This window comes from Aspergillus niger, assembly GCF_000002855.4.
Source record: "Aspergillus niger supercontig An02".
Lineage (NCBI taxonomy): Eukaryota > Fungi > Ascomycota > Eurotiomycetes > Eurotiales > Aspergillaceae > Aspergillus > Aspergillus niger.
Window position 1 is genome coordinate 197629 of NT_166519.1, and position 21582 is coordinate 219210.

At 49.6% G+C, this 21582-nt stretch overlaps 16 protein-coding genes and 1 non-coding gene across 17 annotated transcripts; 10 read left to right on the forward strand and 7 right to left on the reverse strand.

The window, feature by feature from the left end:
* Positions 1-529: 529 nt before the first annotated feature.
* An02g00910 (uncharacterized protein) lies at positions 530-1608 on the forward strand (the record flags this gene model as incomplete). The annotated part of the gene is made up of 4 exons (XM_001399191.1): positions 530-634; positions 686-921; positions 974-1320; positions 1367-1608. The coding sequence occupies 4 exons, from the start codon at positions 530-532 to the stop codon at positions 1606-1608; spliced, it is 930 nt and encodes a 309-aa protein (XP_001399228.1).
* Positions 1609-2532: 924 nt separating this feature from the next.
* Positions 2533-2824, reverse strand: An02g00920 (hypothetical protein; the record flags this gene model as incomplete). The annotated part of the gene is made up of 2 exons (XM_059746031.1): positions 2533-2576; positions 2635-2824. 2 exons carry the CDS (start codon positions 2822-2824, stop codon positions 2533-2535), a joined length of 234 nt encoding a protein of 77 aa, XP_059605974.1.
* Positions 2825-3178: 354 nt separating this feature from the next.
* On the forward strand, positions 3179-3594 carry An02g00930 (hypothetical protein; the record flags this gene model as incomplete). The annotated part of the gene is made up of 3 exons (XM_059746032.1): positions 3179-3256; positions 3331-3390; positions 3475-3594. The coding sequence occupies 3 exons, from the start codon at positions 3179-3181 to the stop codon at positions 3592-3594; spliced, it is 258 nt and encodes an 85-aa protein (XP_059605975.1).
* Positions 3595-3668: 74 nt separating this feature from the next.
* Positions 3669-3759, reverse strand: tRNA-Pro (AGG). The gene has a single exon. It is a non-coding gene; the product is annotated as a tRNA-Pro (tRNA).
* Positions 3760-4048: 289 nt separating this feature from the next.
* On the forward strand, positions 4049-5016 carry An02g00950 (uncharacterized protein; the record flags this gene model as incomplete). Its single annotated transcript, XM_059746033.1, has 2 exons — positions 4049-4493; positions 4577-5016. 2 exons carry the CDS (start codon positions 4049-4051, stop codon positions 5014-5016), a joined length of 885 nt encoding a protein of 294 aa, XP_059605976.1.
* Positions 5017-5598: 582 nt separating this feature from the next.
* An02g00957 (uncharacterized protein) lies at positions 5599-6763 on the forward strand (the record flags this gene model as incomplete). Its single annotated transcript, XM_059746034.1, has 3 exons — positions 5599-5739; positions 5987-6138; positions 6202-6763. The coding sequence occupies 3 exons, from the start codon at positions 5599-5601 to the stop codon at positions 6761-6763; spliced, it is 855 nt and encodes a 284-aa protein (XP_059605977.1).
* A 653-nt stretch (positions 6764-7416) lies between these two features.
* Positions 7417-8127, forward strand: An02g00960 (uncharacterized protein; the record flags this gene model as incomplete). The annotated part of the gene is made up of 1 exon (XM_001399196.1): positions 7417-8127. One exon carries the CDS (start codon positions 7417-7419, stop codon positions 8125-8127), a length of 711 nt encoding a protein of 236 aa, XP_001399233.1.
* A 143-nt stretch (positions 8128-8270) lies between these two features.
* An02g00970 (uncharacterized protein) lies at positions 8271-8869 on the reverse strand (the record flags this gene model as incomplete). Its single annotated transcript, XM_001399197.3, has 3 exons — positions 8271-8435; positions 8507-8668; positions 8762-8869. The coding sequence occupies 3 exons, from the start codon at positions 8867-8869 to the stop codon at positions 8271-8273; spliced, it is 435 nt and encodes a 144-aa protein (XP_001399234.3).
* Positions 8870-9483: 614 nt separating this feature from the next.
* An02g00980 (uncharacterized protein) lies at positions 9484-11150 on the forward strand (the record flags this gene model as incomplete). Its single annotated transcript, XM_001399198.3, has 2 exons — positions 9484-9626; positions 9686-11150. 2 exons carry the CDS (start codon positions 9484-9486, stop codon positions 11148-11150), a joined length of 1608 nt encoding a protein of 535 aa, XP_001399235.3.
* Positions 11151-11265: 115 nt separating this feature from the next.
* An02g00990 (uncharacterized protein) lies at positions 11266-12546 on the reverse strand (the record flags this gene model as incomplete). Its single annotated transcript, XM_001399199.1, has 1 exon — positions 11266-12546. The coding sequence occupies one exon, from the start codon at positions 12544-12546 to the stop codon at positions 11266-11268; it is 1281 nt and encodes a 426-aa protein (XP_001399236.1).
* A 1630-nt stretch (positions 12547-14176) lies between these two features.
* An02g01000 (uncharacterized protein) lies at positions 14177-16170 on the forward strand (the record flags this gene model as incomplete). Its single annotated transcript, XM_001399200.1, has 5 exons — positions 14177-14357; positions 14408-14821; positions 14898-15121; positions 15179-15561; positions 15624-16170. 5 exons carry the CDS (start codon positions 14177-14179, stop codon positions 16168-16170), a joined length of 1749 nt encoding a protein of 582 aa, XP_001399237.1.
* Positions 16171-16272: 102 nt separating this feature from the next.
* An02g01010 (hypothetical protein) lies at positions 16273-17437 on the forward strand (the record flags this gene model as incomplete). Its single annotated transcript, XM_059746036.1, has 2 exons — positions 16273-16812; positions 17237-17437. The coding sequence occupies 2 exons, from the start codon at positions 16273-16275 to the stop codon at positions 17435-17437; spliced, it is 741 nt and encodes a 246-aa protein (XP_059605978.1).
* A 67-nt stretch (positions 17438-17504) lies between these two features.
* An02g01020 (hypothetical protein) lies at positions 17505-18186 on the reverse strand (the record flags this gene model as incomplete). The annotated part of the gene is made up of 3 exons (XM_059746037.1): positions 17505-17594; positions 17730-17763; positions 17819-18186. 3 exons carry the CDS (start codon positions 18184-18186, stop codon positions 17505-17507), a joined length of 492 nt encoding a protein of 163 aa, XP_059605979.1.
* Positions 18187-18280: 94 nt separating this feature from the next.
* On the reverse strand, positions 18281-18517 carry An02g01022 (hypothetical protein; the record flags this gene model as incomplete). Its single annotated transcript, XM_059746038.1, has 1 exon — positions 18281-18517. The coding sequence occupies one exon, from the start codon at positions 18515-18517 to the stop codon at positions 18281-18283; it is 237 nt and encodes a 78-aa protein (XP_059605980.1).
* Positions 18518-18649: 132 nt separating this feature from the next.
* An02g01025 (hypothetical protein) lies at positions 18650-18781 on the reverse strand (the record flags this gene model as incomplete). Its single annotated transcript, XM_059746039.1, has 2 exons — positions 18650-18709; positions 18761-18781. 2 exons carry the CDS (start codon positions 18779-18781, stop codon positions 18650-18652), a joined length of 81 nt encoding a protein of 26 aa, XP_059605981.1.
* A 150-nt stretch (positions 18782-18931) lies between these two features.
* Positions 18932-19545, forward strand: An02g01030 (hypothetical protein; the record flags this gene model as incomplete). Its single annotated transcript, XM_059746040.1, has 3 exons — positions 18932-18994; positions 19063-19349; positions 19431-19545. 3 exons carry the CDS (start codon positions 18932-18934, stop codon positions 19543-19545), a joined length of 465 nt encoding a protein of 154 aa, XP_059605982.1.
* Positions 19546-19883: 338 nt separating this feature from the next.
* On the forward strand, positions 19884-21351 carry An02g01040 (uncharacterized protein; the record flags this gene model as incomplete). Its single annotated transcript, XM_059746041.1, has 4 exons — positions 19884-20051; positions 20272-20353; positions 20414-21122; positions 21201-21351. 4 exons carry the CDS (start codon positions 19884-19886, stop codon positions 21349-21351), a joined length of 1110 nt encoding a protein of 369 aa, XP_059605983.1.
* Positions 21352-21582: the final 231 nt, after the last annotated feature.

The window sequence follows — 21582 nt, forward strand, 5'->3', positions numbered from 1 at the left end:
ATTCTCATGCAAACCTGCTGCGAAGTCTGACCTCATGCGTCCACTGAAACTTCAACATGCCATCACAGTATCGTCTGATAGTACTACTAGTAAGTAGTAGCACTACATGAACTTATTGCACAATCACTTAAACAGAAAGAGAGATGATGTCGCCCGCAAGGCGCTAGCAATGTAAGACACCGTGACACGCCTTTGGTCACTTCAACACTGGTGAACCTATCGACAATCCCAACACTAGTATCTATAGGTCGCACAGCACACTATAGACCCCTCTCAAACTCCTACAATTGAAAACCAGCGGAATATGAAATTTCAGCAAATTCGGCACTGCTGATAGCACTACGTGCTGTCACGATGTCAACAGTATCATCTATGGAAGTGGAAAAGCAGGACCCACCAACTTATCAAGTGGGGCCGGCAGCCAGCAGGGCCCGATTCTACCACTCCCGAATTTAGCCAAAGCATCCAGCTGCCAACAACCATCTTACTCTACCAGAACTCCTTGGGATCTCCAAATAAACACACCAAGATGAGCACGATTGCTGTGGCCGGTGGAACTGGCGGCATAGGGAAGACCATAGTCGAGGCGTTGCTGCAGGAGCCCAAGTATCGGGTCATTGTCTTGACTCAAAGTGTACGACCCCATTGACGATGCTTCGCGCGCACTAACTCATCGAAAGTCAAGAGCCCCAAGAAGGATCCCGTTCTCGGGCGGACGCAGCAAATTCAGATCAATTATGATGATGTTGACTCTATTGTCCAAACGCTGGAGAAGCATGCGATACACACAATCATCTCCGCTATCGGAATCTACACGGAGGAAGCCAACCAATCCCAGATGAACCTAGTCCAGGCTGCCGAGAGGTCTAGTGTTACGAAAAGATTTGTGCCCAGCGAATATTCAGTTATTCAAACCGAGGAGTATGTTCACCCTACTTGGTACTTACTAATGGCAAGTTTGCTAATGAAACAGTCTCCTACCCCACGATCCCAGCATTAAGTACTGGCTTGATGTAGCTGAAATGCTGAAGAAAACCAAGTTGCAGTATACTCGGGTCTGCCCCGGCGTCCTCATGGACTACTGGGGGATGCCTCGAGTGCGAACCAACATCCATCAACACGTTATCGGGATCGATGTAGCCAATTGCTGGGCCGGTATTCCCGGCGATGGCAATGACAAAATGAGCGTGACGTACTCATACGACCTGGCAGCATATATCGTGAAGCTGCTTGATCTTGACGAGTGGCCTGAATTCAGCGTCTTTGCAGGAGATGATGTTACCTACAACGAGCTTCTTAAGCTTGCTGAGGAGGCCAGAGGTATGTATTTCGAGCATCTACAAAGGAATTTGACTAACTTGACCAGGCAAAAAATTCGACGTTATCTACGACAGTGCCGATAAGATTAAAGAAGGCCAGGTCACAGTGCCACCGTTTCTCACCGGATATTCTGAGGCGGAGGCTCTAGAGATGACCGTGCTGGTGAGCCGACTCACCATTGCCGGCGCTTTCGATCTACCAAAGGAGCGTATGAATTCTATGTTTCCCGATATTAAGCCCATCAAGATGAGGGAGTTTCTCATTAATACATGGAAGGATGAGGCATAATCATGGATAGATCATATTGAGTGAATGATATATCTAGTAGTTTCTATGCTGAGACTTGGTAATTGCAGAAGAATGGTATATCAACATCACCTCCCCAGGCATTGCTCCCCACCCACACCATAGTAAGTAATCGATCCTATGGGGCGCATAAAATATCATCAATGGCCAGGAACCCAATCAAAGATCTTCGTCGTCATCCCCATCCATGGCTCCCTTGAAGGGGTTATCGAATACTAACACATGATCATCACCTGCAAAGATATTAGCATATCCTCCATCTACCACGTGCGTAGGGGCACAGCATACAGTCAATTGTGTCCGCATCACTTTCTGCATCAGTGATATGTCCAACCGCATTTACAATATGTGATGTCACATTGTTGAGGTGTAGCATATCTATCAAGGATTCCCCGTTCTCCTGCGGTGGCTGGCTCAATGCTGGTGTTGGGACTTGAGTCTCGTGTTCGGACATTGTACGATGTGTTTTAGTATTATGACAGTGTCTAATGCCGAGGTAAGGAAGTCTTTGAACAGGATAGCATATCAATAGTGGCTGACCCCAACCAGGTCTGCAGAACGTCAAGATTTATACCCATAACATCAATGACTGGTTGCCACCAATTATGCTGTGCAGTCTGACATCAGCGAAAGCTAAAGCCTGTTTCCTTCAAAAGAACTTGGAACATTGTTCGACGGATAAAGCCTTAGGGTTTATTTACTGTGCTATAAAACCAAGATCTTTGTGAAGGCTCTCTTGACAAATTCGGTAAGAGGGTCTGTGTTTAGAGTACATTTTATTCGTTCGTTATATGGAGAAGAAACATTATCGAGCACCAAGCGCTAACCCGGGGTAATAGCTAATCCGGAGCCACCCATAATATCATCACTGTCTTGTAACATAACCTTAGAACATCAGATAACTTTTCAATCGAAATCCTCCACATCCCATGTTGAATCCGGCGGTCCATCTGTGATACCAATTAGCCACCTTCTATCTTCCATCATCACAACCAACAGATAGCATACAGCCGTCTTGAATAGAAAGCAAATACCCAATAGTCTCAATCAAACTCGGCGAGTCCTCCGTAGGAGGGACCTCCTCGATGAGCTCCTCCAGGCTAGGAGAACTGTGATTTTGACCCCCAAGCTCAGGTTCAGGCTTCCTGACTTCTTCAACTGTGATGCCCATAGTATTCTTCTTAGATGTGGTGGACATGACGATGAATGTGCCCCCTTAGGGAGACTATCGATAGATAGATAGATATTAGAGAGAGACACTCAATAGTGTAGTTTCTCGGTAGAGCACTGTGTAGCGCAGGTACTAGCTACAACTCCTTCCCTCCATCACGCATCAAAATTCGCCATCACAGCCAACTTAAATAGCGTGCAACTACACCCAAAATATTAAGTCTTGACATCAGAAAGATAATCCATAACCTAGGCTCATTGGGCAGGGTAGACTGGTAGCTTTAATTACTCGCGACAAAAAAGGTGAAGTCATGGGATCACTAATGAACTCTCGACTAGCCGAGGGGAGCGTGCTCAATTTTGTGTCTGTCATCGGGTCTTGATGGAAGCTTGCTGGTCAATCTGGGGTAGCTGCCCTTGGTTTGATTTCCAGGATTCATGGGGCGGGTGGCCTGATAAGGTACGACCAAACCTAGTTTCAAACCGTGGCAGATCGACTCTGGGTACGTTCTAATAATCTGGAACCGATGCCAGGGGAGGAATATGGTTGGGCTTCTGAGATTGGGAGGAGCTGCTGATTCATTGAATCTGATCGTTAGCTGAACAAGAAATAGCTACTGGATCCGGATGGTCCCGAAGTGCTTGCTTCTTGTGTGTTTGTGGTGTCCACTCTTTCAGCAGCACATGACCTACCCTTGTGTACTTGGCTCACTAAACGTGCGACTAATTGGGTGTTCACAGACGACATGTCTTTCTAAGCGCCCGACCGGCGGCCTGATCAATACACACACTCAATAGAGCCAAAAAAGAAATAGCAAAGAGAACAGAACTTTTTTCCTGAGGAAAGAAAAACGAAAAAAGAAAGGATTCAAGGCCCGAGCCGCGGATCGAACGCGGGACCTCTCGCAGATATGCTTGGGTTTGTATCCCTAAGCGAGAATCATACCACTAGACCACCCGGGCTTGATATATTATGCTGCTCTGTTTTTTGGTATAACAATGGGAAGGATATGAATTCTTGAGCTTGACATTCCTCCAAGCTAAACAATAGACGGTTGCACCTGCCAAATACCATTCAAGATATCAACATAGTTCCTAAACCCCTAAATTCAATCATTAGATTTAGTCCTTGGGTAGTGTGCGGAAACAGAAGGGGTAAGTATGATGTCAAACCTTTCCACAAGGAGAAACACTCACCTCACAGTACCTTTTCTCCGTTCCATATCACACCCGGTAACACCATCAAGCAATCATGCAATCAAAATATTACTGTATCGGTGCAGGATTCTGCGGGACAGTCTGGACCCTCGCTGAAGTTGGTCTAGCCATCAAGCGAGAGGATGGCGGTCCAGACAGGTCCCTCGCTAATGATTATGCTATGAACCAGCGAGTTCTTCGGTGTCTCTCGCGACTGACAGACATCAAAAGTCGAAGATCCATTAACTACCAGGCATTTCCCCAAGTTCGGGTCTCACAGTGCCATCGCTTCATCCCCCCAAGCGATCGGTGGTGGTCGGAAAATCTTCCTCTCTTTCCATCGCAACACTCACCCTGCAATGCCATCGTCTCAGACCGCATCCCCCCATTTCCTGAGCAGACTAGAGAGCTCATTGTCAACAAATACTTCAATCCAAAGATACAAATGGAGATACTGACAACCGCAGCCAATAGAGACTGTCTGATACGGCCGTATCTGGGTAGGCGACGGACGCAGAGGACCGGAATCAGCAGACCCTCGAGATCTGCGACTTTCTCACTGCGAAACTACCCATACATGAAGACCAGATGGAAGACATTGGTATCTCGATCGAAAACATGCAGAAATATGCGCGAATGATGGGTGAAGCATTAGCAACTCTACACTGGCTCGGCGAGATGGACGGAAATGATATTGAATTTGTCCTGGCTCCTCTCCCTTTCGATGAACAACAACCCAACACCGACCTAATCACCGATGTCCTCGGTCAGCATACTATGTGGATGCTGGACTTCGATTTATGTCAGCCTATGCCCATGAGCGATGATGGGGTCCAGCAGGCTGTTACTGCTTTTTGGCGCAATGATCCCTTCTATCCCCGACCGCAGAGAGAGCTGTGGGATGTATTTCGCGAGCAATACTTGATAACTAGCGAGACCATCATTTCTGGGTATAATCAGGTCGATATTGATCAGCGACTGTCGCTTGCTCGAAGATTTATTGAATTGATTGAGACAAACTAGGAGTACTACAAAGTGGCTTCAGATCATGACAATCCAACGAATTTCATATGAACGGGAAATGGCCTTTTATGAGTATGCGGTGACACGTATGGCCGTGATGTGTTGTAGCAGGCTGCATTAGGCATCGGTCCGGATACCACTATTTACTGGGCGGTCTGAGGCCTAGAACGGAAAGCGACACGAAGCAGGCACGGATCAGAATCTGGCTCCCCTACTTTCCTGCATGCCATACAAATCTTATGCGAAACGAATAAGGCTGCAGATTTAACAAGCTCCAACAAGGCGTTTGCTCTTCGACATATGGTTATCTTGGGGCCGGACGACTAGGATGAAATCGGACTAGCTGGCTGCAAGGGAAGTAGATCAGCCCAGCTGTCCCTGCGGATGTCAGACGGTCAGTCGCTTGACTCAGAGGAGGTACCTGGATGACACAGAATCCAATAAATCACCGACCTTGTCAGGCGACGAATCGCGACCGTTCTCTCTGCTTATCTTCCGACACTTACGTGGACGTTGAATATCAACTTGACTCGGACTCCGATCGTGTATCCAGAGCGCGGACTAATCTATCAAGCAAGCGCCATGCCAGGATTTTCCCTTATAGCCGAGACTTATTATAGCGCCATGACCAGGATGCCTTCATGGCTAAGTGGGAACTGCACATATCAGAGCCACGAACCGTGGCACCACTCATGTGACGTAATGTCGATCCATGCGATTTGGGTGTCGCGGACCCGGTGACAGGGGTCGCTCCAAGTCACTCCAAGTCTGGGCCCCGTGTCCTGGAGGACCGTGTGTTGGCATTCCGATGGCGCGGGGTTTTTCTTATAACGGTGCTCGGATCCTTTCTCCCCTTCGTGTTGTTGTCTTTCTTTCTTCGTTAGACGCGGATTCTTCTTCAGAAGCTGGAATCCCGCTTCCTGTTCTTCTTGTCTCACGACATCAACCTATGGAAAGATTTCGTCGCTAGCAGGTCGCGCGGGTACGCTTCTCTTGCAGTACCGCAGCGATCTCCCTCCGCTTGAAGAGAAGAGACCTCTTCTCGATCGACAGGGAATGTTTCAAGCACTTCGACAGTGACTATAAACGTCTACTTCCTCGGTACCATAAGGGCAGTCTCAGGTATGCGTTTGCAAATGGCATCGTCAATGATCAAATCGGATAAAGACGCTAATGATTTTCTAGTTCTGATCAGCACCCCGCCCGACCATATTTGCCAGTCGACCAGTGGTACGAAGATACGATACTATCAGACACCTTGTCAAACACAATGGCACAGCCGGCTGAAAGTTCGGTGAGCTACGAGCTTACCAGGAAAAGCCATATGGGGGGAGAATGCATTCTGAAGCGCTTTTCGCAATGGTTTTGGTCGGTGTGGATGATCGCCGGGTCTGGGACCCACGATGCCCTTGCGGATCCCGCGAATCACCCCAGAGCGACAAACGGTGCCTCCACAAAGACGAACGGTTGTGCTGGCACAGCAAGAGATGGTTTGTCTGCCACTGGAGAATGCGATACAGGACTGCGGGAACGGTCCTCCGAAAACGAGCATAGTTATCCTTGCAAGGCGTGCCAGACATGGGGTGTTGTTTGCGACCAGCAGAGACCGCGCTGCTCGCATTGTTTGGATCAGCAGATACTGTGCTTCTATGTGGCACCTCTGCAAAAACCACCGAAGCGGTCAACCAAGTCGCGTTCCCGCCACGTTGAATTAGTAAATTCACCGCCACGTCTATTGGCAAATTGACTAGAATGAATCATGAGTGAATGGAGATACTTTGGTGGAACATTTGACGGAGCTCTTCTCTCTATCATCGCGATAGTTTATTTTCCGGCCGATAAGATAGGCATGTGCCTTAGATAGCTCTATCGCCCAGTCACCCCACATGCGGGGGAATGACTGGCATAAGGTTGCTCGTGGAAGTGACATTCGGGGCCAAATGACTGATCACATACCGTACATTCCCATATGCTGGATCCGGACGAACAGTAGCATGGTGAGGACATGGACGATTCGCCACCGTTCCCTATGGCGGATATCCAACGTGGACCAAAGCGACTGTTTCACAATCAAACAAAAGACCGTCCAAGCTTAAGATTTCACTGATCGGAATTAAATTAGTCGTTCCCCGCGAATCGTTGATTTACTTACCTCGGATACTTGTTTCCAACGTGTGCCATTGCTAGCAGTCGTCGGAGCACTGTCAGCCGATTCCCCCGCCACAAGGTAGCACCTATTTAGAGATGGATTCTCTACGAAAGCGCAAACTAGACTTTGGATCTGACTTCTTCATTCATAACAAAGACGCACAAGGTGTGTTTCAAGGTTAGTTGCCCTGCTTAGACAATCCCGCTTACCGTTCGTTTGTCCATCAAGCTGATCAACGTGAATGAGAACAGATGGAAGCAGAATACATTCGAATTGCAGAAGCAATTCAACAAGAAGCTCGCAAGAATGACAAGAAGCGGCTTCTCGTTGCCATAGCTGGAATACCAGGCTCTGGCAAGACAACCACAGCCTCAGCCGTCGCTCAACAACTCCGAGCCGAGTCACAACCAAACAAAATAGCCCTCATTTCCATGGACGGCTTCCATTTGTCGCGGGCGGCATTGGACACACTCCCTAATCGGGAAGAGGCATATATTCGGCGCGGTGCGCCGTGGACATTTGATGCAGTTCGTTTCGTTACGTTTGTTCAACAGCTACGACAGTGGGCGGATTCTACCCCGTTTCCCTCAGACGGAGGCTCATCGTCTGACGCTACTGTAATATATGCGCCGTCATTTGATCATGAGGCGAAAGACCCCATTGAGAATGGCATGGTTGTTACAAGCGATGCCTCGATTATCATTATCGAAGGCAACTATCTCCTGTTAAACGAAGAACACTGGCGTGATGTCTCGCAACTAGTCGACTATCGCATATTTGTCGATGCAGACTTGCAGGAAGCTAGGGGAAGAGTCGCTCGACGTCATGTTAGTGCGGGGATTGAGAAGACGCTGGAAGATGGTTTTCGTCGTGTCGACAGCAATGACTATCTGAATGCGCTGCATATCCAGGGGAAACTGATACGGCCTGATATGGTGGTTAAGAGTGTGGAATTGACATAGACACCATTTCGTGTACACATCTACAATACAAAGCGCTCATAATGGGACATCTTCACACTGAAAGGAAGCTAGATTCGGGCGATGATCGGAGCGGACTCTTTACTCCTTGATCTTGCTTTTGTGAAAAACATCTACGAACCAAATTAGTTATTGCGCACCATGAAGACAAGACAGACCAGACACTCACCCGGAATCTCCGGCATCCAACGAACCCTACTCTGACAGAAAAACTCTCCCTTCGGCGGCAACACTTCCGGATCATCCAATGTCCCTACACAAATATACCGGAAATCATTCTTGACAGCATCCTGTCCAACACCCATTAGCAGAGCACTCATGCCACTCCCACAAACGAGTCCCCTAGAGCGAAAGAACATACCCCATACTCGCAAATATAGCTCCCACAATCCCCACAAAATTCCCGATGTATTATACTTCCGGACCCATTATCACCCACGTATTCCTTAAGCTTACCGGATGTGATCTGAAGGGCATCTTTGGGGACCTTGGCGGTTAGACCGTAGTTTGTTCCGAAAGCTTTCTATAACCCCGAAAGGTGTTAGTCAATTGAACACCTTGTGGACAAAGTTTAGGTGTAGATCGTAGATCAGAACCGTGGAGCTATCTGGCTAACCTTGCAGCTGCTGCAATGGCAGAGGGACGTGCGGGCATCGTCGGGAGACGAGAGGTTGAGGTTATAGGTGATTTTGTGACAGAAGCAGGAACCAGGGTAGGATTGCATCTTGGTCAAGTATCGATGGGTTTGATGATATAGAGCGATTCTTCTTGGTATGTTATGTGCAGTAATTGAGTAAAAATCATTGTTGAGGTTATAATTGAGAATTCTGGGATTGTTGTATAGAGCGATGCGCCTGACGAATGTTGACGTCACGGCAGGACTGCCCCGTCGCAGAAAGACACTCATGATCGGCGCGGACATTTTATCTCTGGCAATTGGGCAAATTCATTTAATTTCTTATCAAAAATACGAGATAATAATGGAAAAGCACATGAGAGCAAGCTAATGGCCATGGCACAAGCTATATCAGCCCTCGATAATCATCGTAAGATTGATTGTCTGTCATGGACGCAGCGATAGCGTGATGTGACCATGACCGAATGAATCCCCTCATTTCTTTCGGCAGTTACCCGATCAGCTGACGCTCTGAGACTGTTTGTCCCATCTTTTATATACCCCGACTATCGCCGTCTTCTATTCATTCTTTTTTTGTCAAGAAACGGTGGTCCCGCCCCACGCGTATGCTGATCAGCCGAAAGGCTTGTTCCTTCTCTCTCTGTACATGCCGCATCGTACATAGAAGTTTCACCAGGCGTAGTTTACCCGCCACTTTCACAATGTCGCACAAGGAACAACCTCACGAGTCGCAACTTGAGAAGCGCGCTGTCGTTTCTTCATTTATCTTCCACTTTCCCAAGGGCCATTCTGAGAAACCTGTCGTTGCGCTGTTCAAGCGCAGCGATAAGGTGCGAACGTACAGGTTGGTTTACCCCGCACTCTTTGATTGCTGTAGACTTCCCACTGATTGTTGTGACGCAGCCATCATCTCGCTCCTATATCCGGCAGCATAAGTCGCAGCGACAATTCACCCCTCGAAGCAGCCTGGCGCGAACTAGCGGAGGAAACCTCCCTGGACGAATCTTCGCTCACACACTGGCGCACAGGGAAGCCGTTTACCTTTGAAGATCAATCTGTTAATCGCGAATGGACCGTCCATCCGTTCGCATTCAAGCTCAAAGACACGTCGGAAGGAGGAAAGGGTGAAAGCGGTATTAAGATAGACTGGGAACACGAGGGGTGGGAATGGTACGATCCGCAATCGGTATTAGACAGGGAAGAATTGGAAATTGTACCGCGTCTAAAAGACTCTCTGCGACGAGTCTGGTTTGAAGGAGAATTGAATGAGCGCGCAGCAAAGGCACTTTCACTCGGTCTAGAGCGTCTACGGAGCGACCATGAGAGTGGAGCACAGGAATTGACTGCCATCGCGCTAGTGGCCTTCCGGGATTTCATCGTCCAGACGCAAGACGAGATCAATAGTGAGGAGTGGTGGAAGACAGTTCGCATGGCAGCGTGGCATGTTATCAAGAATGGCCGAGAAAGCATGGGCGCGGCGACGATGAATGCCCTGATTGCCGTTCTAGACGAGATAAAGGACATACTCGGCGACGAGAAGACAAACTCGCAGCACAAGTGGGAACGGGTCCTGAATGTGCTCGATCACCATATCAAGTCTCGGAAGAGTCGTCAAACGCAAGTGAAGGATGCGTTTGCGAATTACATCCGATTTAAGTTTCTGCATCACGGGGAAACTTTGGATAAGCTCACTATTTTGACTGTTTCGGCTAGCTCAACTATCCGGGACAGTATATTGGAAGCTTATGCGTCGCTGGATATCCGAAAGCTGGAACTCCGTATCCTCGAGTCGAGACCACTATTCGAAGGCACAAGTATCGGCTCATCCATTCTTAGCAACTTCAAGTCACGATTCCTCGAAACCCCCGGTAAGGAACTGAAAGTGAAAATATACACAGACGCATCTGCTGCATTGGCCGCAGCCGACGTGGATCTGTTACTTCTCGGTGCAGACCGCATATCCGGCACGAAGGGGGTGAGCAACAAGACGGGGTCATTGCCAGCCGTGCTTTGCACAAAGCACGTCAGCCCTAATGCGCAAATCGCTGTCCTCAGCGACCTCGAAAAGATCAATTGTGTTGGGAGTATGATCGACGATGACCACCACGAAGACAACGATCCGATGGAGGTCATCAGTGCCTGGCGCAACGATGGCGTCAAGGCAGTCAGAGTGCTAGAAGATGGCATGAAAGGAGCTGATGCAGAGGGGTCGTCGACTGTCGAGGTGAAGAACATATACTTCGAATGGGTGCCGTTGTATATGGTTGATGCGTTTGTTAGCGAAGAGGGCGTCATGGATGAGAGCCGCATCCGGGAGAGATCAAAGCAGTTGGGGGAGACGGTTAATAGGTTTTTTGAGGACTTGTAAAGCTGCCATGGTGATTTGAGGTCTTGGAACGGGATAGTGTGTTAGTGAAGCGAAGCATATTATAATATCTACTATCAGAAGCTATATCCTACCATATTACTCTAATGCAAACAGGTCACTTCCTCAGAAATGTCAGCGCAGCCAAACACAACGCATCTACCCCCGTCCTCAATGTCGGCTGCACCACCGGCGCAAAAAGCGCCGAATGATTGCCCGGAATCTCCTCAATCTTCCCTTCCGCCGCGGCCCTATCCCAAACCTCCTGATCCACACCTCCAAGAAGCCAAAAGCAACTTGGAATATCCCGACAAGTAGCGAGGGTACTAAAGTCCTCGGCGATATTAGTCCTCGGCACATCAGGATCGAAATCCTCAAAATGCTCCCCAAACGTCTCCGCAACCCTCCTCGCCACAACCCCATCATTCACCGTCGGCGGAAACCTCCTCGTCGGCGTAAAAACCGGCGGCGCAGGCGACCCACTAGCTGCACACTCGGCCTGGACAATCCTTTTAATCCCCGCAATAATCTGCTCTCTAACCTCCAACCTCACAGACCTAAAATCCACGCCAATCTCTGCCCGATCCGCAATGATATTCTCCGTCTGACCCGCCTGCAAACTCCCCACCGTGAGGACCGCCAAATCCGACGGATTAATCTCCCTGCTCACGATGCTCTGCAATCTTACCACAATATGCGCCGCAAGCAACACCGGATCAACAGTCTGATGCGGCTGCGAGCCATGCCCGCCCCGTCCAAACACCGTGATCTTCATACTATCTGCCGCGGCCATAATGGCACCCACGCGAGACGCGACACTCCCGGCCCGCATGCGCATGACATGCTGGCCGAGCACCACATCCGGCACGGGGATGCGCGAGTAAAGCCCATCGTCGACCATGGCTTGCGCGCCACCTCCGCGCTCTTCGTCGGGCTGGAATAGCACGATGAGCGTCCCGCTCCAGGCGTCGCGCAGCTTGACGAGGGTTTCGGCCGCCGCGAGAAGACAGGTGATGTGCATGTCGTGACCGCAGGCGTGCATGACGGGGCGGTCATTGCCCTCTGTGTCGTGCATGGTGATGGTACTGGCGTAGGGGAGGTTGGTTAGTTCCTTGACCGGGAGGGCGTCCATGTCTGCGCGGAGCAGGACGGTTTGGTGGGGTTTGTCCTCGTCGGTGACATTGCGGAAGACGCCGGCGAGACCGTAGCCGCCGATGTGGGTGTGGATGTCGAAGACGCCGAGTTGGGTGAGATGCGCGGCGAGTTTTTCGGAGGTGTGTTTCTCTTGGCGGGAGAGTTCGGGGTGCGCGTGGAAGTATTTGTAAAGGTCTTCGTAGGGGGTGAGGTCTACGGGGGATGAGTTGAGGAGGGATGATATGGTGGTGGTGGAGTGAGTCATTGTTGGTTGTGGTTTGCGGGTTGCGGGTGGTTGTTTAGATGGATTGATTAGTAGTGGTTAGTTGAATGTGGCGGGGATGAAGAGAGATGGATGTCGGTGTAAGCTGGAGGTTAATGAAGCTAACTAGTCCGTAATGGATCTAGTTTGGTCACTAAAGTTGTAACTAATATTGCATGATAATGGAGTGGTATTTTTAGTCTTCTATGTGACTAACGGCAGATCTTTGACTGTATACAGAGTGCAAACTGCACATTTGCAAAGAGTTCAAGGTCAATGCTTAACCCCTCACAGTATGTGTTGCTTATAACGACCTTTATGATCTACTTCTAGCAGGCAATTACCAACTCGCCAACCAATCAATGCGCATGAATGTACTATCAATGTTTCTCGTCATCTAAATAAATCAAGGCTAACGCCCTCACCGCTTTTCCCCACAACTTTTTGCCGCTGTCACTCCACATTGACACTGGCTATCGATAACCAAAGCTCTCCAGATAAACATCGCTCTATTTTACAATATACTCACACAAGAAGACAAAAGAGGGATAAGGAGGGAAAGTTTGACCAAGGAAAGGAGAAACAATGCTGACTAGGAACGGACTACTTCATTCATTGATCACGTCCAGATTCTGCCTGCAGCAAGATTAAAGATCATAACAACCAATATCACAAGCTGTTAGGGGATTTGCAAGCGACACGTGAGAAAGATAGCACGGAGTGCCCATGCCGGACCCCGAATTTTCTTTCCAAGCGAGCCAGGAGTTTCGGCGTCATAACTTCGGTCCAAAACCAACCCTTTCAAATCATCGGCCATCTGGTACTCCGACGTCCGTGTTAGCCGCTCAAACTATGTTTAGATTTCCGCTCCCGAACGCCGAGCTGTAAGCCCCGAACCCCGTAGTTGTTATAGGGCGTCCAATAATTCTGCGACACAGAGATTCGACCTCATTTGAGATGCGCAGCATATTGGGCTTATTAGAGTTTTTTTTTTTTGCTTTTGGATACTAATAATTTATTAGAAATTAGAGATAAAGCCTGATACTAATTTGAACATTACTTCAGAAATCAATTACTGTATTATCCTATTACAGGTCTGTTTGTATCTGGATCACTTATCTGATTTTGTATGGATCATATGTTAAGATAATATTCTTCTTGTATGTACAGTGCTGTATTACTTCGTATTATTTAGTATATATTCTATGAAGTTGAAGTGAACTTATTGGTAGTAGTATTCAGGACTATATTTCCCTATCACGGACTATATAATACCTACATAGCTAGTATCTCGGAATTGTGTTGTCATTCGCGCCAACGCATTGACACGAGTTGTCGGAGCCGGTCTCAACGGATATGGACTTTCCGCCTGACGGAGCATGCAATGTAAATTTGCGTCTCTTTCAAGGGAAGAGATAGTGCCCTTCGCTCTGAATTGGACGCAAGGTCGGACGCAGGAGGGAATGGACATAACCGAGGCTAGTTACCTCCCCCGCCTTCCCACGGTCGGTTTTATTTCATCTACTATATATGCGGGGATTCGTTCTTCAAGTCGGATGGTAGGGTTTGCTTCTTGCCACGCTCCATCTCATCATCGCCCATCTATTGAGCACAAAAACTATATCGTTCAGAGATGGCTCTCAACAAATTTCTACAGACCGACCGTGAGACATACCCCTATGTCTTCATGAAGAATGTCGACATTCCTTTGAAAAGCTCTGGCAAAGGAGTCGTCCGCGGCAACGTCTATCTGCCCAAAGACGCCACCCCATTTGGCTCGCAAACCTACCCGGTGATCGCAACCTACGGTCCCTGTTTGTATCCTGCTAGCAAGTGATCCAATGCACCATTAACATGGTCCTAGATGGAAAAGACGTGCCGTATTCCGTCTTTAATCGGAGTAGCTTCGACGAGGTGAACCCGCAGCACAAATCCGCCCATTCAGCATGGGAAACCCCCGACCCAGGGTTTTGGACCCAGCGGGGATACATCGTCGTGAGAGTGGACGAGACAGGAACTGGGCAGAGTCCCGGACAATTGGATGTCCTGTCCCGTGCGACCAGCGAGACATTTTTTGATGTGATCGAGTGGGCTGCCCAGCAGGAATGGTCAACCGGCAAGGTCGGCTTGCTTGGGGTCAGCTACTATGCCGCAACGCAGTGGAGTGTGGCAGCCCGCAGACCCAAGGGGCTGGCCGCGATTATTCCCTGGGAGGGCTTCAGTGACTATAACCGAGAGGCTGTTCGTCATGGTGGCATCCTCGCAGACCAATTCATGGGTTGGTCAACCTCCCCCCTGATATGCCCCAACATTTCGCGATATTGACTGCACCGGCTGTTTGGGGCGCCGTACAGAGATTTGGTGGTCTCGCCAAGTACTACCCAATCAATATGGCACCCCCGGTCGCTGGGGTGACCCGACCCTCGAAGGGGACCTGGATTCGGAGAGCCGGGCCCAAAACCTGGCTGGCTTGACCGTCAACACCGTCCGGTATCCGTTCGCGGACGACGATTACAACAAATCTCGAGTGTTTGCCGTTGAGGATGTCGAAGTCCCTCTTCTCAGCGTAGCCAACTGGGTAAGTCATCAACGAGGCCTGCTATGAATCCCGCGCGTGTACTGACGTGAGGGCTAGGGTGGTATCTTGCTGCACCTGCGTGGCAATGTGGTCGGATGGACGCGAGCGTCTTCTCGGTACAAGTTTCTGCGCTTCGTTGTCGGCCGACATGATTTACCCTTCTACTGGGAACAATCGGCGGAGCTACAACAGTCATTCCTGGATTGCTTTTTGAGAGATGACGACCATGCGGGTTGGAAAACGAACCAGCCCCGGGTCTATCTCACTCTGCGGAACAAGGATTGCGATCCCAGAAACGAATTGGATCAGCCGGGTCGCCCCGAGGCAGACTGGCCTATTCCCGACACCCAGTATACCAAGTTTTTCCTTACACCCAAGCGTACTCTGTCTACCATACCCGCTGAGACAACAGGCACCTGTTCCTACGATGCGCTCCAGGGGTAAGCCACTCCTCTCTTGACACATCACTCCCTTATTGTGATCTGATTTCCGTCCAACATAGGGACCCTATCCAATTCCAATACAAGTCCAGCTCCTGCCTCGAAATAACGGGACATATCGTTGTACACTTGACCATTTCCGCATCCCGACTCACTCCTAATGATGCACCCCCTTCTGATATAGACATTTTCGTCACCCTGCGCAAGCTGGATAAGGACGGGAACGAAGTGTTCCATACAGGGACCGTCGGCGATCCGGTTCCCGTTGTCAAGGGTTGGCTGCGTGTTTCGCACCGCAAAGTGGATGAGACACATCCTCTGCACCGCCATTACCTGCCATACCGCAGTTACTCCCGTGCTGATGTGCTGCCGGTGGTTGAGAATAACAAGTATCCGGTTGACGTGGAGATGTGGCCGACTAACACCGTGCTGGAAGCCGGAGAATCACTCGTGCTTGAAATTGCGGGTCACGACACGCAGGGTGTGGGCTTGTTTTCGCATCAGCATCCAGAGGATCGCGCCCCAAGCAAGTTTTCCGGCCTAAACCATGTAGAGGTCGGCAGGGATAGTAGCTGGATTTCGCTGCCCGTCATTCCACCGCGGAACTAGCACCCGAAATTCATGGTAGGAATAGGAATGGGAAGTGTCGCCCGCCTAAGGTAGCGGTACTAATGGGAACCTTCTCAGCCCTTTCAATATATCGCCATCTACATGGAGCTGGTCGCTGAGGATGAGCACATTGTCCGCCGGGTGAGCGGCCATGTCTCAAGCCCCCGATGCAGTGATCTCCCAGGACTGTCTTGTCGATTGTACCCACACGTCTCCGTCAACGTTATCCGCATCCCCAATAGTATGTCCATGAGTGGCCTAACCGCTGTGGTAGGTCATATGGTCAACCTATTCAACGTTCAGTTGACCAAGTTCCTGCACTTGAGTGAGCCCATGGACCCGGCGAAGCCTTGGGGGCCCTCCACGCATATACCTGTCCTCTTCGTCTGGTCGTCACTTCATCCACAAGTGTTTTTCTCCTTTATCGTTTCTCTCACGGCGCTCGTGCAAGCTATCAATGGTAACACTGTGCGGCGCAGTGGTCATTTACGCCTCTATCGGCAACCTGACTACGGCCACGTACGACGCATCAGTCTCAGTGACGTCCCGGAAGACTGGAAGTGCACAAAAGCTTCGTGCAACTCACACAGAGTTGAGAATGAGCCCCTGAGAACAGTATTTGTCCTGACCAGTGATAAAGAGGTGAGATCGTTGCCCTTTACTGACTTTTGAGGTTTTATGTTGTGAAGTTATGTCTCTCGCTTGACCGGATTTCGTTGTGTCCCAAAGCGTCACACTGAATACTACCTTCATCACGCCCTTTGTCTGGTGGGTATAAACCTATACATGAATGCATTACATATGGTATCTAGCCTGTACTCAGTTCTGTTTTCTCTTCGGTCACTACCCGTGTAATACTTCGGCGCGTCGCCTAATTCCTTAAGCTCAACGGGCTTGGGGCGATATACACCCGCATGGTTAGCTTACTGAATTTGGCCAGACTATTTAGAGTTGTCAAATAAGACCGTGTGACATGTATTCAAGCTGTCACTCCTCATAGAGAAGAGTAGCTATCATAACTACAGTGAAAGTGACTACGTCTGTTTGCATGATCTGAAAATTTCAGCTTTTAGATACAGCCATCCTAGATTACGACGTCACCATGTATATTGGCACGATTGATGAGATCAGCTCGGAGGTTGAGATAAGTGCGCGTGGTATGATGAATCAGCTTTTGGACTTCTTCAACGTATTGGAGAAGTACCGTGCGTCTATTTTGGACATTCTAGACGAACAACAGACAGCTGTAACAAAGACTTTGTGGTAAACCACTAGTGCAGCCAGCAATATCAAACGGAAAGAAATAGCCGATTTTTTTTTTCCCTCCGCAAGTCTCAGTCAAGTTTCCTCGAGCAAGTCGGCGGTCGACCACCGGTCTTTTTCTCTGCACCGTGTTTCTTCTGCTCGTGCCTATTCAATCCCTTCTGAGATCCGTAGCTCTTCGAACACAAATTGCAACAAAACGACTTTGTTGACGCTGCAGGACTTGGCCCCCGGCTCTGATACTGCGTTGGCTTTGGCAGGAGTGGTCGAAAAGAGCCCTGAGCTCTTCCACTTACAGGAAGCGTGGAATCCGAAGTGCAGTCTGGGCTCCTGTAGGGTCAGTTAGTGAGTCACTACCTCTAAGTGATCAGTACAGGGTACAAACAAATAGCCGCTCGCAGGGACGGGCAAGGACGAGTCGGGGAGAGGAGGGCAGTCGTTATTATCAACTTCCGACGGGGCAACGAACTGATATGGAGGGGTAGGGTTGTTTGAAAGAGGGTCCACCGTTTTGGAAGAGTTGAGGAAAGAGTTGTTATTAACAACTTCCGACGGGGCAACGAACTGATATGGAGGGGTAGGGTTGTTTAAAAGAGGGTCCACCGCGCCAAGCAAGTAATGTGCCCATGACCGGTCTCCATCATACATATTTTGCGTCGTGCTCTGGTCGAAAGAAGCTCCTTGGGCATTAAAGCGGCTCTCGCGCCCGACCTCAGAACCAAGTTCATTATCAACACTACTCACAACCAGCATCAGCTCTCAACCATCCTCCACTGGTTGCTCCCTCATTCGAGTGTCATCAGGAGGATCGAAGAAGACTCCTGGCGGGGAGAAGCATAGCTGAACATTACGGGTCATAATGCAGCGGGACAGGTGGGGATTGTGCAATTGCATTGCCAGGCTGTTGCGCGCGCGTGATATAATTTAGACACCCGGAAAGGCGATTCCTGTCCCGAAGGTACCCCATAGGTAGGGTTGCTTCCCTTTTGCTTTCTCCCCGACTCGCGCTAGCCTCGTTGTCCTTGGCGACTTTTCCTGTTACCGGGACGCCTTTCCGGGCCGGACATTCACAGTAGATAGCCATGCTGATCCAACTGCCCCCAAAACATTTCTATTGCGGCCATTGGGAAGCTTTCATTCACGTCGCCTTTGGTATTGTAACCATTTGCCGCTGACTCGGTTGGGATATCTATAAAAACGCTGTCAGTAGGATCACTCACGAATCCGGGTAGGAGGCGCAGAAGTCGATGTTTTCTAAGTACTCGTTTTCTGGGTTCTTAGACAAACAATCAGCCCCGACAACGTATAGTGTAGACACGAAACCTACCGTGAACGGCATATTGTCCATTAGTGGCACCCCGTGAGAAACGACCGTGGTGGAGTTGAGTCAGCTGAAGTAAGAAAGACGATCGAGTATAGCGGCTAACTCACGCAGGAACTGACCAGGTGGCAACTAAGGGAACGGGAAGAAGTATAAAAGAGGGAGAGGATAAGGGTGATGATTTCAGCGGACAGGAGGAATCTCTGGGTGCGATTGGGAGCGTTTATAGCCTTGCAGATGGTAAGGGACTAGTCCACTTCGGGCAGTTATTCACAAAGTCATGCAGGACGACGCGAATAAATACCCAGGAAGATTTGACCAATATTATCATAGAGAAACGCACCAGGGCACATTTTAGCGATGCAACGGGTGGACCAATTCAATCGAGAATCGTGGGTCGGGCTTGGGATGAGGTCATCCTGCAGATGATGATTGCAGCATGGAAAGAGCGCAGACTTCCGATAGCCAATCCTGTGACTGAGAACCGAGCATTTCCAGTCTTGCTTAGCGGCTCAGCTGATCACGCGTCAGCGCGACACCTCATCAGCCTTAGTGGCTTGCCATCCTGCGTGATAGACAGTGGAAGTTTTCTCATGTCACCAATCTGATGTTCGACAATCGAACAAAACCTCAATTTCGTCGGCCATGTGACTAGAGCGTGTTCGATTTCGCCGAGTAATCTTGCAATAAGTCCGATTTTGGGCATCCTTGCGTTGATTCCCGTTCAAATACAGCTCGGGGTTCTGGTCATTGTGAGCCGTCTCAGGTGGTTTGGCATCGGCCGATTGTAGGAGATTTTCTAGGATTTGTGTCAGGCTTGGAAGAACGTACTGATGCCTCGAGTATAAGATGCTACTGAAATCCCTCTAACTGGCATATCTCCCGCCTTGTCATTGCCTCTACTTGTGGTCTCAGCCTGAGATACGCGCACTTGTTCTTCACTGCCACTGATCGCTCAGAAAGTACCGTAAGGAGAGGGCTTGACTGATGTCACTTACACGCTAACAGCATTTAGACACGATCGCGTTCGTTTCCCGCAAGATGCCCAGTGCAGTTCCCCGCCTGTTCTCACGCGCGCCCGACTGTTGCGGCGTTCAAATGTCTCGTCGCCAAACGAGCAGCGACAATCATGGCAATAGGGACAGATGGCGTTATTTCTGCCGATCTTGCAACAGCATGGTCTTCGATGACTGGGAAGGCATCCGAGAGGGGAACCCTTTGTGTCACTGCCAGGAGATCTCTCGTCGGCAGATTGAGGGTGGTCGTGTCTTTGTGTTCCGGTGCGCGAGGAATGACTGTGGGTTTAAGAGAGGGACTTGATGATGAGTAGGCTTTGGCTCTGCTCATGGGATGCAAGTGCATTCGGATAACGCAGGGGCTGTGGGAATCCGCAAAACACCCAACTGCATCTCCAATGAGATTGCCATAATGTTAGGCGTTTTTAGAGATGGAATATAAGACTCTGATGTGAAGGGGCCGCGTATTCGGAAAAGGTGTTATAGTGTAATCCTAGACAGCTGCTGGGAAGCCCTTGGACTAGTGACTTGATCGATTGGAAGGAGCTATGTTGGGTCCTGAAGGGACCGAAGCTCATACAAAGTAATCCAAATGTAATCCATACCTATATTCACCTTTCTCTATCATATAATGTACTCACAGACCCCAGTCGCAGTCATCATCCACGCCGGCGTAGGCTGGCACACCCCCTCCGCAAAAGCCCCAATCACAGGCCAAGGCACCCGCAAGGCCAGAACCGGCCATCCAGCCCACTATCTCCAAATCTCCGGGACACTCAATCTAAGTGCGGCCCCACACGGACGAATACACCGACACACATCTCCTCACCGACGAAGAAGACATCTACTCTCGAAAAGTACCGCGAGTCTCGAGAGACTCATCCCCCACGCGCCGCCGACATCGCTGTCATCGAGACCGGCGAGGCCGTCGGTGTAGCCACATATCTTATCATGGCGCCGACCATCTTCGGCCAAGGCACCGGCCCCTTCAATCGGTACTCGATGCAGCTCCTATCCATGATTGCGGACGCACTGAGCTCCGGTATCGTTAGCGGTATAGAGCAAGGAAACACCGTATGGAGCCATGTTCACATCAGAGACCTGGTCGGCTTGTTTATCGTGTTACTAAAGCAGATCTGCACTGGTGCTACGATCCCATCGGGCAGGAAGGGCATCTACTTCTGCGAAACAGGCGAGCATACGCACCGAGAGTTCTCGAAGCGTTTGGCTACTGCTGCTTATGAGCTGGGTGTATTGCCCTCCTCCCATGTGAAGGAGATTAGTCTCGAGGAAGCGGCAGAGAAGTTGGTGTTTGGCGGTGTCTCTACAGCTGAGCTGGGGTATGCTTCTAAGTGAGTTTGAGCAGTCCCTTTCTTTCAGAATGATGACATGTAAGTGGACGAAAAGATACTGACCTACTTTTCTTGTAGCGCTCGGACGAAGGCTATACTAAGCCGCAAATTGGGTTGGATGTCCTTGCATGGCGATGATTGGGAAGCCACTTTCCGTGATGAAGTCAGCGTGTTCATCAAGAGTCCTCCGGCTGAGCGTGATATCCCGGAGTTTCTGAGGAAACACTAGATGTACATACTATGTCCTCATACATGAACTTCTGAGGGCATCAGAGCACGAAGTACGTCAGCTGCAGAGAGAAAGTCACTTGAATGAGAAATTGTACATATGAGAGAAATGACTCGCTGGTGGTAACCAGCTCAATTATTGAGCAGTCATCAGTGTGATATAGATTGAGCTCATTACTACGCACACATAGCAGGCATGGAACTTAATTGCTTCTGAAAGTCGCTTAATCAA